This window comes from Notothenia coriiceps, unplaced genomic scaffold (assembly GCF_000735185.1).
Source record: "Notothenia coriiceps isolate Sejong01 unplaced genomic scaffold, NC01 NC01_scaffold00000339, whole genome shotgun sequence".
Classification (NCBI taxonomy): domain Eukaryota; kingdom Metazoa; phylum Chordata; class Actinopteri; order Perciformes; family Nototheniidae; genus Notothenia; species Notothenia coriiceps.
In genome coordinates this window covers 17,132,447-17,149,076 of record NW_011333040.1, presented here as the reverse complement: position 1 = coordinate 17,149,076, position 16,630 = coordinate 17,132,447, and the positions used below count along the sequence as shown (strand labels likewise).

The window sequence follows — 16,630 nt, the reverse complement described above, 5'->3', positions numbered from 1 at the left end:
TTTGTATTTAGATTGGGACTCTAAACTTGATTTGTACTTGGTTTATTGTACTTGGATTAATTGATTGAGTTGTACTTATTTAATCGTCCTGTACTACCTTACATTATTCTTTGTGGGTCCGGGTCCATATGACATGTTATAGTAAATATATTTATACTTCCCGGATATCATCATTCCCCGGGAGGTAGTGTCTACTCTACTGTTTGTCACCACAATTCATTGATTCATCTCAATGAGCCATGACAGAACTCATGTGTAAACATCCTGAAGTAAAAAACGATGAAACATGAAAATGGAGTGATTGTCAAGTCTAAAGTTAACAATGTAAATAATTATATAAATCATGAATGTCTAAACCTACCTGACTTACACTTATATAGTTCACAAATTTAGTCTGACATCAAGGTGGACCCTCATTTTAAGTGTTAGATGGGACGATCATATGGTTTCAGTAAGGTTTGATCACGTGGAAATGGTCGAAACTCTTGTAAAAATTATAAAAATAAATAACATGTGCCATGTCTGTTGTTTTGTACCTGTAATGTTATTGTTTTTCTCTGGTAAGGATAAGAGTCTGGTTTTTTGTTTTTGTTTGTTTGTCTCTTGTGAAATTAACTAGTTATTAATATTTTGTATAGTATATATAATAAGACTTTCCCTGGTTAAACGTGTTACCTGATGAAAATGCGAAACCCTGAAATTCATATAGAACAACGATTAATGAAAAATGAAATGAACTTATTGTAAAATAACGTCCTGAAAAAGAACATCGTCTCATAAGGATGTGAAACATGACGTTTGAAAATGAGTCATGTTATAGACCTCATGAAGAGAGGTGGAGACTTCTGTTTGCCTGTTCCTACATGTGTCCTCGTCAATATTGCGTTCACTTGGAGTCAACCTTAACCAGAGTCCTTGGACCTTGTCCCTGTAACCGAATTAGGGGTCCCTTTCCACTGTCCCGACTTTCCATTTTCCACTGGAGTAAGGTTTCTGAGAAATTGTTCCTTCCTTGAAATAGGTACATGAAGAAAGTGTTTGCGTGAAATGTTGAATATTTATCTTCGACGAATTTCAGAACATCTGGGTCCTTGTCTCTTCAACACACAACAAGATGCGGGACTTCTTTATTCCCCTGTCTAGTCCTGTCATTGCACTTCCTGTTTTATTTTGGTATTTACCTTTCTCTCTCGTTTCAGAGCTCTCCTGCCCTTGTGTGTCTTCCTCCCTGCGTGATTGTCAGCCCCTCCATTGATTGTTGCCACTTGTGTCCCATTACCTCTTGTATATATAGTCCTCGTCTCCCTTTGTCCTGTGCCAGTTCGTCTTGTGCCTTGAAGAGAGCCAGCTTTTCACGCCAAGAGACGTTTGGAGTTAGTACTCATAGTTAAGTCAAGTTTATTTAGTTCCCATGTTTGCAGTTTGCTTTTCTACGTTTTGCCTCTCACGAGTGATTTTTTGTTTGTACTTTATCTATGTCTTAAGTAAAGACCTTTTGAACCTCAAACCTTCTTTTGAGTCCAAGTGTCTGTGTAACGTTCCTAACATTTCAGTATCATAGCACACATTAGTAAAACAAACAAAATCTGTGCCATAAATATAATGTCATGTCATATCTCAGCTCAGATTGCATTCTAATGTGGACTCCAGCTCTGTTTCGCTCGAAATTGTAAGGAAGATGGGAGGGACACCTTTTCCAAGTTAATGAGTCAAAGACTAGTAACAACCAGCAGAACAGGTTTATGTGCTGTTTACACAGGAACGAAAACGGTTGTATCCGCTACTTTTATCTTTCGTATAGCCCGTTCGTTCACACGAGGCCGTAACGGAAGCGGACCCCTAAACGATGACGGGTCCCAAGGTTGATAGATCTGGAAACGCTCTGGGAGGCCAAACGGCTCCATGTGTACGTCCTATACGACCATTTTCCTGATAACGATGAAGCCATAGCCCCGCCTCTCCCCACCTCTGCTGCTACTGCTACTGACCATGCTACAGATGTTAGTGCAAAATCTACAGCTCCTCTACCACAACCATCAGCAACAAGTGGACATGGAGAATTACATGAACTACATGTTGCTAAATCCACCGCGGAGAATAAACTGAAGGGCAACCAGGCAACCATGCTTGGGGGTCTTCTTCGCTGCTTTTGGTGTATTTTGTGGCGGAAGTACAGCGCCACTTATGCCCCTTTCACACCAACACGTTTTCAGCTCCGGCTCGGAGCTGGAGCCTGAAAAGTACCGTTTTTTCCTGTTCACACCGCAGAGGCACTGCCTTTTAGCTCCGGAATCCGGTTCACTTCCAGCTCCAAACAATTGTCGGTCTAGAGGCAAGAGCTTCGGAGCTAAGAGGCAGCGTTGCTTACGTCTCTCTTACGTCGAGGCGTGCAGGAAACTAAACCCACCTCCTCTGAACATGGGTTGACTGAAGAGTCTCGTCATGCCTGCCTACAAGCAGTAGCGCTGAACAAAGTGACTAGAAGGCAACCACACACTTATTAAAAAAAACACACTTTATAAAGTCAGGCAACACTAACCAGGCTTCGTGTGATTCTGTTTATTTGTACCTTACCTTACCATCCGTTCGCTGTTATTGATCATTGTGGAGAGCAGGCAGACGTTTTGTATTATAGCAGCTATCGGATGGAATCAATACATGGGCTGCACAGGTTGTCATGTCCGACTATCACAAGTAGTATCATAATGAAAAATACGCCGGTAAAATGTGCCTGTAGAAAACGGCTTATGCCACAATAGGATAGCAACAACAAATAGTCAGTTTAGCTTCGGTTGCTATGCTAACATCACCCATTTTATACCAGAGAAACTTTCATAACAGCGTTGTGATGCCAAACAGCGTCAATTCAGACTGACACACATTCACTTAAGGGGAACTGGGGATACGTATCAGCTGCTTGTGTGACAGTCAGACAGTGAATACTTTAGAGCCGTGTGAGCTAACCCGGAGCTAACGGGAGAATAAACTCCCGTGGAAGAGCAGCCAGCACTGCAGCGGTCGGTAAATGCCGCCAAAACACATTAATAAACAATGAACCATGGCACTCTGGAGAAACGTATAAAGTTGGAGAAGCCGTTATTTAGTTTAATCTGGCTTCGTATGATTAAAAGCAACACGATCATCGACCCAACGCAGTCCCCCATTGTTGTTGTTGTGAACGCCGTTGGGGAGCAAATCAGCGATGTAAACGGTGACGTCATGACGCAGCAGCGGGAGCACCAGTCGGGCTCTGGGCGGTGTGAACAAAGCGGGAGCAGAAAAGGGAAACCGGAGCTGAACCAGAAAAACTCTAGAATGGGAAAAGCGCTGGTGTGAAAGCCGCATTAAAGGCCCGGCATATGTACTACAGCGTCTCCAGTGCTTTCGAGCGGTCTCGTGTGAACGGAAGACTTTTTTGATATCGTATTCAGTTTGTTTGCGTTTCGTATGCGTTCCCGTGTAAATGGGTTCTTGTACTTTAACAATGATCATGAGCAAACTGTTAAATGTTAGCAAAGCTGGTTGTTCCCCACCCTGGCCTTTTACCATCAACAATCCCAGTGAGATGAAGTAAACTCCTGGTGTGATTACCTTAAGAACATTGGCAGGCATCAGCATGTGAGTGAAATTTCACATACATGTGTGATAAGGTTGGAAGGATTCTCCAAACCAAATTATATTTGGTGTGTTTGCAAACTGCTGCTGAATGCAATACCTGCAGGAAGTGGCCTTCCACTGTGAGCCGGGTCAGTTTGATGTTCAGACCAGGTGGAAGAGTTTGAATGTCCCAGTGGAAGCAAAGCACCTCAAAAGGGTTATTAATCCCTCTGGGGATAATTCAATAAAAGAAGAATTTAAGCCTGAGTGGAATATCACTAAATGAAAGTCCCTGTAAATAAATGGCCATCACCTTACTTTCTCCACCAATTAGTGACAGTGGCTTTTACTAAATATGTTTTAATATTTTGCTTGTTAGAAAAAACAAATTTGATCACAACTGAGTAGAAATGTCTAGTAATATCTTTCTAAAAGACAAAAAATAAGAATGCCCTTGTGAAAATAAAATGTAACATTTTCTAGTGAAACAACATCAACATGCAGCAGTAAATCTGCCCATGTTTCAATGTTGTTTGGGTTAGGCCTGCTTTGTAATCCACATAAATCATTGTGTCAAAGTTAATCTTATTGTGATGAATTTCCTGCTTAAACAGGAAGTAGGAATCTCCTAAATGCAGGGAGGGATCATTAAAAAGTCGACTAAAGGAGCAAAGAAAATACATTTTTTATGATTTTTACTTGACTATTTATCCTGTGTTATTTTTTTTGGTTGGAATTATTATTAAATAATAAGTATATAAGGCACACATTTTGTGTCTTTTATACTACAAAGCATCATTAATTAAATCATGCTAACATTCCAAACATTTTAATATTGGCACTTCTGGAAATTGTATATTGTTGACTCTTTTTTTCCAATTACAGCTCTTTGCTCGAGTTAATTCTGGGGATAAAATGAAAGGAAGCCTCTTATACAAAAACATATTTTTCCTCAGGACCAGCCAAATGAAAAATAAAAGCTTTACATAAATTATTGATAAAAGTATGCGCCTCAATACGTCATTATCTTGTACACAGGATAAAGGGTATGGAATGGCAGTCATTTATATATCATTAAGTGTGTATTTAAAGTATTTTCTGTTTTCTGGGCAGGACAACAATAATAGGACAGTGGTCAGGGATGGAGGGAAGTGGGAAGAAGCACTGTGAGTATACTAGAAGCGGTAGCCATGTCTGGAATCTGGATAGCACACTGGACGGTGACACACAGGAGCCTACAAGCCAGGAGCTGTAGCCTATCCTCACGTATCTTGTCGCCATTTTCCTACGCCAAAATACAAAAGACCTGCCTTGGGGGATACACATCTCTCAATGTCCTGCCAATAAACAGAACAAATTTTCTTATATGACTCGCATTAAAGGCGTTAATGTGATGCTATGAGAGCCAATTCTTGAACATTTAAAAAGAAGCATGTTTTGGGAAACACGTATCTGTGCGCGAGGGGAAGACACATGAAATGACAGTTCGCCTTGTTACGGCAGATGGTCGCTCTCCATGTTTGTTGACTGACGTGTCACGCATCCAAGCAGGTAGGAGCACAAATTTGAAATGTTGTTGCTGACCATTGTCTTGTCCAATCACCGGGCAGTGGAGGCGGGGTATATCACCGTCAATCATGCAGGAACTATAACGGTTTGAATAGGGAGGGAGGGGGAGAATCCAATCCGGTTTGAGCTAGTTCTTCTTCCAATGGAACATTAACGTCTCGCTGCGCTGTATTAGACTGTACTGGTACAGCTTTATCCACAATATAGCCTGCAACTGTATTTTCAGCTGTATTGACTTACATTTAGCCGTTTTTCTTTCTTAAAATCACCACACGCAAACCAACCATGCCTAAAAGGAGCAGAGTGAGTAGACCGACATCTTTCATGCATTCAGTAATACTGCATTTATTACCCCCGGCTGCAGTTTGTCAGATGGGCTCGATAGCTTGCAGACACAGTTGTTAAAATGTAGCTACAAATGACCGTGTTGTTTTCCGGGTGAACGTAAACAATGTTGCAGCTTGCAGCTGGACTTGTTCTGTTTTGATTTTACAAGTCGGGTTGTGTCTGTTATCGCTCGTGCTGTGATTATCTTTGTGCAAGAGCTTTTCCGTGAGTCGGGGTTTCCCGCACAATGGTCTCTGCACAGTTGCAACATTTTATAAATATATTGAGCTTGTTGCAGTGTAGGTTTCTCTGTCGATAGACGGCTTTCTGTAGAGAAAGTTGGCGGCATATTGATTGTTTCCTATGGGGGTCGTCACGCTGGATACTCAAGTTTCTATGAAAGCGGATTTAATGTTCTTCGCTGGGCTTTAATGGTAGCTTACTGTGTTTGTGTGGGCACAAATACTTGTTTACGGAACAAAACACAACTTTAATATAATTTGGCCACTATATAATGTGTTCCTTCAATACAAATAGCGTAATATTGGTTAATGTTGCATATATTGAAAGACGTTCGTCGTGTTTTCACGGTGTATGGTCGGTTATGCAATGGCGAGCCTCCGTCAGCACAGCGCTGCTCCTGTTGCTGGGCTTCCAGTAGATTCTGCACAGCGTCTCTGTTCAAATCCATGGCGGGAACGCTCTCTAACACGGTATTCTGGAAATCCCATTTATTACCTATGAATGGATGAGTAGGCGGAGTCCCCCATCCCCCATTGGACTTTTACAGTAGACGAGAGCTGGGGGAGCTCGCGCATATGACGCTGTGTTATTGTTACAATGCTATACGCTGTATTTATTTATTATTGTGCAGACAGATGCATGTTGTTTAGTAATCATGCTAATGGTTGTTAATGTGCGGATTAGGAAATGATGTTGTGTTCTGGATTTTAGGGCATATCGCAGCCAATCACAGTGCTCGGTTATAACTTCATTTAATAATTTATGAGGCTTGATGAGCATTCATAGGCCAATCTTTTGTCTGGAAACGCCCACCCGTGTTATATAACTAATACTTAAAGCCCACACCCCGGCAACACTTGTCCTCACCATAGTCACATTCAGATGCAAACTTTAACCACATTTTTTTTTCTTACAGACAGGAGGAGACTCAGCGGTAAGAACATTTTATATCATACTGTATTTGTGTTTTAGTCGTTGTCTGTGCTCCCACCAGGGGTCAGTAACAGCCCATCAGTGGTAAGCTGACATGTTTATTCTGTTCACTGTTTCTGCAGCCCAAGAGGAGATCTCTCAGGTTGAAAGATGTAAGTAATGACTCTCACACTCATTATGCATGCTGTTAAAGTCTGTTCTCAGAACTGACCATCATTTTTTTGGGTCCCAGCAGACACCTGAACCGGCAAAGGCAGATGCCAAACCCAAGCCAAAGGTGAGAACTTTTTTCATTACTTATTATTAGACTCTCAATTGTTGACTGTTAGACTAATGATGTTAATATTTATTTTTGCAGAAGGCACCTGCTAAGCCTAAGAAAGCCAAGGAGGTGGAGAAGGCCAAGCCTGAGGAGAAAGCACCAGAGGCCCCCGCTGAGAACGGAGAAGCCAAAGCTGAGGAGGAGGTAATGTTTATGTGAATATATAAACATGCAAAATAAAGCCCATATTCTTGGTTATTAAACTTTGACCCTCAACTTTTTCTTGCAGGCACCGGCTACAGACGCAGCTGAACAAAAAGATGAGGCAGCAGAATAGTATCTCTCCAAACACATCTTTTACCAGTGCTCCCTGTACCTCTTTTCTTGTACAATTCAGGGGATATTTTTATCAACTATTTTCTAAATACAGGTTTTTTAGTAGTTTGATTGTAGAGAACACTTTTTTTTAATGAAAGAAAAAAGTCAATTTGGAGACGGGAATTTCGTCACATCCCACAATTTTGCATCGCCATACAAATTGCGGTCATTGTTGTTACTGTCAGTGGATCTCATTTCAGTTTTAAATGTGAAGGAGGGGAGGGTGCAGGTTGGGTGTCAAGTTCGTCAAAACGCGAGCACGACGTTAAGGAGCTGGGGCAACAACGGGAAGAGATTACATTCCATATGCTTTATAAGGGACTGTATGTAATCTGTGCTGGGGGGGTGGACAAAGTCACAGGGAAACTCATTGTTTTATTGTTTCTAATGAAGAACAGTGTTTTAGAATGTTTGTAAGCTTTGTTCCTATATGTTAACTCTTGTACTCATGCCGTTTTCTTAACAAATTTGATCAATAAAGCTAAAATCCCTAGTACTGGAGCTCTCCTTATCAGACGTGCATCGCGTGTGTTGGTTTTGTCTGTTCTGTGATAGCATCGCAATAAATTTGTATAGCTGCTGTGAAAAGGGTTTTCAATCTTTCTATACGCAGTGTGTAACGATACATTGTAAGGATGGTAAAAATGGAATTTGTTTTCATAGCCACGTTTATGCGGTGTGTAACCATACAGAGCAAACTGGAGACTGGCTTCCTTAAGGCCGACAGAAAAACTGTACATTTATTTGAGATGTCAAATGCATACCAGCAGTAGCAATATTCATGTGGGTTTTAGATAGTGTGCTGTTTCTTTTGATTTGTTTATAGATGTACCTGTGTATTGATTGTTATCAACAAACCAATAAAACTTGGTTGGTAGTTGTTACGCTGTTTCCTTCTGAAAAGTTGCTTATTTATTAACGTTGTTGATAAAACACTGAAGGTTTCTCATTGTTCAAAAAGCATTGAAATGGAAGTAATACATTATGCCTATAAGGCTTTGTTCAAAAATACTAGAATGCATGTCATTCACCGTAGGATTCAGCACAAATAATGTGATATATAAGTGGAAAGTGGAAAAGGGACCTTACTGGAGGTCATCTAACATCTAATTTATTGGCAAATAAAGAGTCAAATCTTAATAAAAAAATGTTCAATTGGATAGGACACGTTCAAAGATCAGGTTCACTTGATTAGAAGGCTAAGAAAAGCTATAAAAAAGAATAACAGTCAAAGTATGATTTTGAAAAAGCTGCTATAGAATCATTAAAACAAATATCCCTTTCATTTTTTAAATAATAGTTTACAAACCTTCAAAGAAAAAGGCAAATGACCAAATATTTTCAGCACCATGGACAGCTTCCCTTAGGGACGCTGCTTTACTCAAACTCTGATCATGACTTCATTACATTTAGAGAAATAAACATTCTTGTGCATCTTTTGTATCTCTGATGCAATAAAAGAAGTTCACACTAAATTCACTTTTGAGTTCTTCCTGATGAAGCGTTCACATGCTGTGTGTATTCTCACAGACCTCCAGCACACCATATTAAACTACTTAGTGACATGGCTACATTCCAACTGACTTTGTCTCCAGCTAATGATGAAGCCACAAGAAGACCCTTCCCTGTTTCCAAATTAGAAATGAAAGTTTAGGGAGACACAAATCGCAGTCCCTGACACATGTATTTTGATGTTCAAGTATAAATGATTTGAGGATGAAACGGTTTCAAACACCATCAGCAGCCAAATGGTTCTACTGTGTAAATCTGCATTCAAATCAATGTTTACTTTCATATCTTGTGTTGATATACATGTTGTCATATCTTTATTGTATCTATTGTTGGCCAATTTACATTATATTTTTTAATTAGTATCTTCTTATTTAATCAAAGTATTTACATTTGATCTTTTAGGGCAGTGGTTCCCAACCTTTTTTCCCAAGAGCCCCTCCAAATGACTCCTGTCCACAAAGTGGATGAATGTGAAGTATTTTGTTAAAGGAGGATGAAAGTGTAATTAAGGAGCACTATTGGAGTGACTTTGATGGTTATTGGACTCAGGATTAATTCATTTGGATTCCCGCTTATGAAGAAATTAAAGGACGGTGCGGAAGTGGAAACAATTCACAAAGGGATAAAACTGATTAAAACATTTGCTCAAAGTAAGCCGGATTTTGCCGATGTGTTTATGTGGATTCAAAAGTCGTAAATAATCTACAAAATGGAGGAGACCGATCTGATCGGTGCAACTGTGACAAATAATCTGAAACCGGCATGGACAATGACTATGTTTTAAAAATGCGCGTATCCAGAAAAGCCCGGTTTGGACACTTTACGGGCAGAAGAAACATTTCTATTAAAGAAAGAATTATACATTTCCCACTTTTTATGCCTTTAGTTACTAACTTGAATTGTTATTCAAATTAATTAATCAATTATTTTTTATATTTTATTGTAATGTAGAGACAAGGCTTTTAGTGACAATCATGTATTGCTTTACAATTATTAATAAAAAAAAAAAGTCTAAATATGATATTTGGCCTCAAATCATCGGAGGCCTGGCGCCCCCCCTGCGATCTTTGGCACCCCCCCAAGGGAGGCGCGCCCCCCAGATTGGGAACCACTGTTTTAGGGGACATTTTATGTTTCTTATGTTTATAAAAAGATCCTTGTATTAATGTATTGTTGTTTCTACATGCTAACTTTAATTTCTTGTGTTTATAAAAAATACGTTTGTTCTAATTTATTTTCATCTTCCTACATGCTAACATTAACCTCTTGTGTTTGTACAAATATGTATTTATATGTATTTATTTAACTTTCATTGAATTGAAGTATAAAATGGAGCAACTGTCACAAAACCCAAGTATTCTGACTGAGTTTGAGTTAGACAAAGAAATGGTCCCAGTCCCCACAGGTAGTCTTCTCATACCTCATTCACACCAACGGTGTTTCAGGGCCGGTTCGGAGCTGGAGCTTGAAAAGCACCGGGTTTTCCTGTTAACACCGCAGCGGAGCAGCCTCTTAGGTCCGGAATCCGGTTCATTTCGAGCACCAAAAAATTGTCCGGCCAGAGCAAAAGCACCAGCTACGTCACGCTTACGTCGAGGCGGGGGCAGGGGCGGGATCAATTCCTGAACAACAACAAAAAGCCGGCGTTTTATCCAGTTTGTACACAACGATGGAGAAACTTAACAAGCAGCAGTGGTCCACTGAAGAGACCAGCTACCTACTGGGAATCTGGTCTTCCGAAGAGGTACAGAGGAAGCTGGAGCACAATCGGCCATTGTTGTTGTTGTCGGTGTCAGCTGTGAGGGGTTTGACTTTATGAAGCAGGCACGCAAACGGTTACGTCATAACGCAAACGATGACGCAATGACGCAGCACCAGTCGGACTCGGGGCAGTGTGAAAAGAGCCGGAGCTAAACCGAATTGGTTCTGAACCTGAAAAGCTCTAGCACGGAGCTTGAACCGGAGTTGCGTTGGTGTGAATGAGGTATGAGTCAAAGTGAAAGAGTGAAAGCAGTGCAGTGTTTCCCTGCTGAGCTGCAGCAAGCGGGAGAGAAAGACAAACCTTAAAAACAATGAAACTGTAAGATGCCCACATGATTTCTGCAACTCCCTCTGCAGAAGTTTCTCTGGATTACAAATCTATCACGTAGAATCTGCATTAAGACGGATGCTTTCACAGCCAGAGGAACACAAAGGAACACTTACTGTACAGCCACTTTAAACTGTCTCAATATATAAAGTATTAAACAATTGCCATAGGGTTGGAATAGCAGCTTATTGAAGGTTTATTCATGTGTTTTGCCAGTTTACAGAAGAAAAACCGAACAAATTAGACATTACTGCACAACATATGTATTGTACAATCACAGTAATTGTTAAGTTGACAACTCAGATTTTTTGGGTGAGGAAGTTAATATATTATGTCTGTACAGAGCTACAGTGGCAGTGATACAACTCCTCGAGTGATCCTTGAAAGCATCACAAAAGCTGGCGAGTGTTATTCTGCATCAACTAGCATTACATTGCGTATAAAAATAACATGTTCTCCAATGACTTCATTTCAGTGAAATGATGATTTGTTTGTATTGATAAAATGACCTAGACACATGTGTGCAAATACCTAGACAGATAATAGTTTAGATCATACAGGCCCATCAGAAAACATTCAATAAGTTCAAGAGAAGTGACCTCCACTGAAGGCAAGTACGCAATGAGCAGCATGCGTCCACCTGATGTCAACAGGCCTCAACACTACACTATATCCAGGTTCTTTTGAGTGTACAGCTGCCATTAAACTGAAAGGTCTCTATGTGAGTACTGCCTCTATGACTAAATGGAAGCATTTCAATGGAAGACATCTACTTTCTTTGTGCGGTTGAACAGGAGAAGAACATTTGTACATATGCGACAGAGATCTCTCTTGGCTCTTTCATTTTTTGATCATTATGGTGATCAAAAACATTGAGTTTTTATTTTTATAATGGAAGTTAAACCTTTCATATTAAGTGTGCATCCAAAATACAAACACTTAAACCCTTTAAAGTTCATTAGGAGTCATAAGGCAGACTTTTTGTATCCGAAGTACAGAGAATAAGTTTAGTTTAAATTAATGTTGCAGGCTGTAAAAAAATACATATTTCTGCCTGGCATTGAGTTTAAGTAATGTAATTCTATCTAAAGTAGTTTAATGACTTCACCCCACCGGAGCATCTACATCAACCCAATTCATCAGAAAAAATATGGCGATCAGTATTTTTGTTCAAATTGACGTATTAATGTGCAGTATTCTGTAAAAGGAGCTGTCTTTAGTGATAGGCCGTTTGTCACATAACATGTTATCAACCTTCATCTAATTTCAGGAAGACACGTTAGTCCATTTTCTCTGCGATGCGTCCCATTTTGGTGCGCATGTTGCGTACGAGGAAGAAGCCAATGGTGGCAGAGGCCATTATCACCTCGGCTACCCAGAAGGCCATGTCCCAGCTGTGCTGTTTGGCAATAGTGCTGAAGGGAAGCCCCGCCATGAACGCCCCCACTGCAACAGAACAAAGTGTGTTTAGACTGATGAATTAGACTACAGTGATGATACATGTGAATCTGGAGCCTACCATTAGCCATCAGAGCCACAACAGCGTGAGAGGTTCCACAGAAATTCGGAGGAGCACATTCACTGGCTATCACCCCAAACAAGGCGATTGGTCCGTAGGAAGAAAATCCAAACATAGCACCGAGGAATAGGATCCAGATCTGTGTGTGACAAAGAGAAAACGTGGATCAGTGTTCTTGAATGTGTTAATAACATTACATTACATATTCAATACTGTGGGCAATCCCCACAGGAGCAATTTGGGGTGAAGTGTCTCAGGGACACAACGACATGCTGACTGCAGTGGGGTTTGAATCTGTGCTCCCCTGATCCCAACCAATGCACTAGTACACTGCGCCAAAGCCTCCCTAGTGTTGATTCAGTTCATCAAATTGTAAGGCCCATAAAACTCAGTGATTTTGAGCGGTGCTGGAAGAATTACTCAGATCTGATACTTTAGAAAAGGTAGCAATACTACAGTATAAAAATAATCTGTTACATGTAAAAGTACTGCATAAAAAATATTTTAAAGAACAAAAGTATTCGCATAAAAAATACACTTAATACCCTCTTGGGTTTTGGGGGGTTTTACCTCTCCTTTCTGTGCATGTCAATGGTCTGCAAAGGCTTAATTCCCTGTGTTCCCTCCAGAGGGAATTTTAAAATCATGTATAAATAATGGGATTATACGTATTGACGGAATAACCAATGTTAATCATTTTAATGTTGCCTCCGGTAAAAGTGAGTTTAATTAAAGTACTTTGTATACTGTTGGGTAGCTTGATCTGTGATAATAAATCATATCATTTGCATTGATTTATTCTTTGTAAGAATAATAAAAAACAGGTAATGAGCTAATGCTGTAAAATAAATATAGTGGAATAAAAAGAACAACATATGCCTCCAAAGTTAATGGAATAAAAGTATAAAGTAACATAAAGTGAGAATACTCAAATAAAGTCAAACTTGTACTTAAGTAAATGTATTTAGTTAAATTCCACCAGTTTTTTTAACATACCTCTTTTTCTGATACACCAATGAGGACAGAGACAGGATGAATGACTTGGACCCAAAGAGGCGCCTCCTGAGAACAGACCATAATCTCTGGTGAAGTTTCAATACGGCACACATGTTTATTCCATGCACAGTATTAATTAAAGGTGCAGTTACCTGGGGGATTTCAGGTGTGATGGTGACTCTGAACAGGTACATGGACACACACATCCCGCTCATCATAAAGAGGAGCAGGCCGTGGCGGGGGTTTCCGTGGGTGCCCAAGCCTTGCTGAAGTCAAAGAGAGGATCCTTTTGTTTAACACTGTACTCCGGTTAATAATCATTTTTGCCCAATCTATCCCATGGCTGTCACTCACCCGAGACACAGCTCTGTCAGAGAGTAAGCCCGCTGCCAGGCTGCCCACAAAGCCCCCCACCTCCAGGGCACTCATGTAGGTGCTGCCTGTGGGGAACACCGGGGGTCAGCCCCATTCACCAGCAGGAGGCAATACAAATCTGTGACAATTAAAACAACATACCCATGAGGACCGTCTGGCCCTTATCCTGAATGAGGAACAGCAGTCCCCAGTCAGTGGCAGCCGTCTTCACCCCGAACACCACCAGGTAGCCCAGAGACAGCACCCACAGGAAGGGGGAGAGGAGGAACTCCTTCAGGGTGCTCTCACTGTTTCCTGTACACAAACAGACAGATATATGCAATGCAAAGGGAAATATCAGTGTAATACAGGAAGTGCACTTGTATGTGTGCTTAATAAAACTATTATAATTACTCATTCTTTACTGCACAGCCATCACTTTGCTTTTAACATGGTTTGCAACATGCAAGCCGACCGCACCAACTCTGCTATACAATATAGCAGAGAGGAACTTCTTCACATCAGAAACTTTGTGGACTATAACCCACCGACAGACAATGGAGATTCGCCATGGCTTCCTCCTGCCGTCCTACCTGAGAGACGCAGGAGGAAGACCAAGCAGGGGACCCGTGCCGGGCTGCTGGTCAGACTGAGGAAACGAGTAAACCGACCCCCTCTTCCGAGTATTCTTCTGGCTAATGTTCAATCCATTGAAAATAAGCTAGATGAACTCAGAAGTCGGATTGCTTTTCAACAAGACATTAACAACTATAACGTGTTCATTCTCATTTAGACTTGGCTCAACCCCGCTATCCCGGACTCTGCCATTGTTCCTGACAGATTCACTATTTTTCGCCAGGACAGGACTGTTAACTCTGGGAAAAGTAAAGGTGGCGGTGTGTGTGTGTAATGTCTAATAACAACTGGTGCACAGATGTGAGGATTATTTATTTGGACTGTTCCGCTCATTTAGAGCACCTCATGATCACATGCCGGGCTTTTCACCTGCAGAGATAATTCACATCTGTTGTGATAACAGCAGTGTATATTCCGCCGCTCGCCGACAACAACACGGCACTCGATCAGCTGTTTGGGATTATCGACAAGACCGAGACTCCAGGGCCAGAGGCGGCGTCGTTGGGGCCGGGGATTTTAACACCGCCAACATGAAGAAGGTCCTGCCGAAGTACTTCCAACACATCAGCTGCCCAACGCGCGAGGGAAACATTCTGGACCATGTTTATTCCCCCTTTCGACATGGATATAAGGCTCTCCCTCGCCCTCCCTTTGGCAAATCAGACCACATCTCTCTGCTGCTGCTGCTGCCTGCTTACAAGCAGAAACTTAAACGGGACATACCGGAAATAAAGACACTACAGCGATGGAGTGAAGACTCAGATTCAGCACTGCAGGATTGCTTTGCATCTACGGATTAGAGTGTGTTCGAGGACAATAACATCAACACACACACGGATAGGGTCATCTGCTACATTGGGAAATGCATCGATGACGTGGTACCGAAGGTTTCTGTACGAAAATTCCCAAATCAAAAGCCCTGGATAAACGGCGAGGTGCGTGGCAAACTGAAAACTGAAATTTCTCTAATATATCATTCCAATAACTTGCATATAGACTCTTATTGCACTATTTCACTTTTTTAAACAATTTTCCTTTTTGTATTTACTATTTACTTATATTTCTGTTTATCTGTGTTATTGTGCTGCACTGTTGGAGAAGCCTGTGACCTAAGATTTTCATCGGCATAACTACACTGTAGCTGTGTTCGTATGACAAAATAAAGAACCTTGAACCTTGAGTGTGTCCTCCTGTTACATTGTGAAGATGCTACCTGACTGCTTATACTTTACATCAGAGACATATCTACCAAAAAGTCTGCTAATGTAAGCTTTACAATATGTGCAGTAAAATCAGTGATGCAAACACAGGTATGGTGAAAAAAGAGAGAACTATTCGAAGCAGAAAAAAAACAGCGTAATATAACATCTGACAAAGGCCTATGCTATTCTTTATAATATACTCAGATCAATAGGAGACAGAGATGTTAAGTTATAAATCAAGGTTTTTATTATTATTTACAGCAGGGGTGGGGAACCTTTTTCCTTTCAATTTTTACAACATCCTCCGAGGGCCGTACAAATTATTGAACTCAACCTCTGCTTAAAAAAACTAAAATCACAGCCCATTCATTTGGCCTTTCTTTCATGTTGTGCAAAGAACAAGCATATATCTTACCATGACTCACGCATACATGCATGTGCACGGTTGTGGCATGACCACCAAAACAGAAAGATATGGACACAAGATGTGTGCAAATGTATTTAGTATCCTATCCATGTGAACATGATTTAAGTGCGTGGGACCTAACCTCCTCTAGGGGGGTCCGGGGGCATGCTCCTCCGGGGAAGATTTTTTTTTTTAAATATTGAAGTTAAAAGCATCAATCTGGTGCACTTTGAGAGCAACATGAGGAGATCTATGGATACATCTTTCAACACCCATATGAAACAGAACTGTAAGCAGATTTTTCTTTTTGGATATTTTACAAATCACTCCCCTTTTAAACTCTATTCTTGTTATTTTCAAGAACTTTTTTTAACAGTCATATAGTATTTTATACCTGTTATTCATTTAGTCTCTAATGTCTCATTAATAACTATAATGATCATATCAAGGTGTGCCTTAACCTCACTGAGCTGAAGTTATTTGAGCCTCTCAGGAGAACTCTCTTCCACCTGGTTGTAGAAAAGCTCTTTAAATTCGTTAGCATAGCTAGCTAACCAGATGCTAATAACAACAGATCGCCACTGTGCTTACAACTAAAGACACAGCC

At 40.7% G+C, this 16,630-nt stretch overlaps 2 protein-coding genes and 1 long non-coding RNA gene across 4 annotated transcripts in view; 1 reads left to right on the top strand and 2 right to left on the bottom strand.

The window, feature by feature from the left end:
• Nucleotides 1–15,445, bottom strand: part of LOC104947385 (uncharacterized) — a 16,012-nt gene extending 567 nt beyond the window's left edge. The window contains exons 1-2 of the long non-coding RNA XR_798558.1: nt 15,433–15,445; nt 1,967–1,971 (exon numbers count right to left, since the gene is read on the bottom strand). This is a non-coding gene — a long non-coding RNA (uncharacterized lncRNA). The remainder of the gene's footprint in view (nt 1–1,966; nt 1,972–15,432) is intronic.
• On the top strand, nt 5,271–8,193 carry hmgn1b (high mobility group nucleosome binding domain 1b). 2 transcript variants are annotated; one of them, XM_010773372.1, is made up of 6 exons: nt 5,271–5,469; nt 6,653–6,670; nt 6,792–6,821; nt 6,905–6,946; nt 7,028–7,135; nt 7,221–8,193. In XM_010773372.1, the coding sequence occupies exons 1-6, from the start codon at nt 5,452–5,454 to the stop codon at nt 7,266–7,268; spliced, it is 264 nt and encodes an 87-aa protein (XP_010771674.1). In that variant the 5' UTR covers nt 5,271–5,451; the 3' UTR covers nt 7,269–8,193. The 2 variants fall into 2 exon arrangements, with proteins under 2 accessions (XP_010771674.1, XP_010771665.1); XM_010773363.1 differs by having other exon boundaries at nt 6,902–6,946.
• Nucleotides 11,083–14,204, bottom strand: LOC104947376 (glucose-6-phosphate translocase-like). Its single transcript, XM_010773379.1, has 6 exons — nt 13,942–14,204; nt 13,780–13,865; nt 13,578–13,691; nt 13,426–13,491; nt 12,430–12,568; nt 11,083–12,356 (listed from the first exon to the last, which is right to left on the bottom strand). The coding sequence occupies exons 1-6, from the start codon at nt 14,195–14,197 to the stop codon at nt 12,190–12,192; spliced, it is 828 nt and encodes a 275-aa protein (XP_010771681.1). The 5' UTR covers nt 14,198–14,204; the 3' UTR covers nt 11,083–12,189.
• Nucleotides 15,446–16,630: the final 1,185 nt, after the last annotated feature.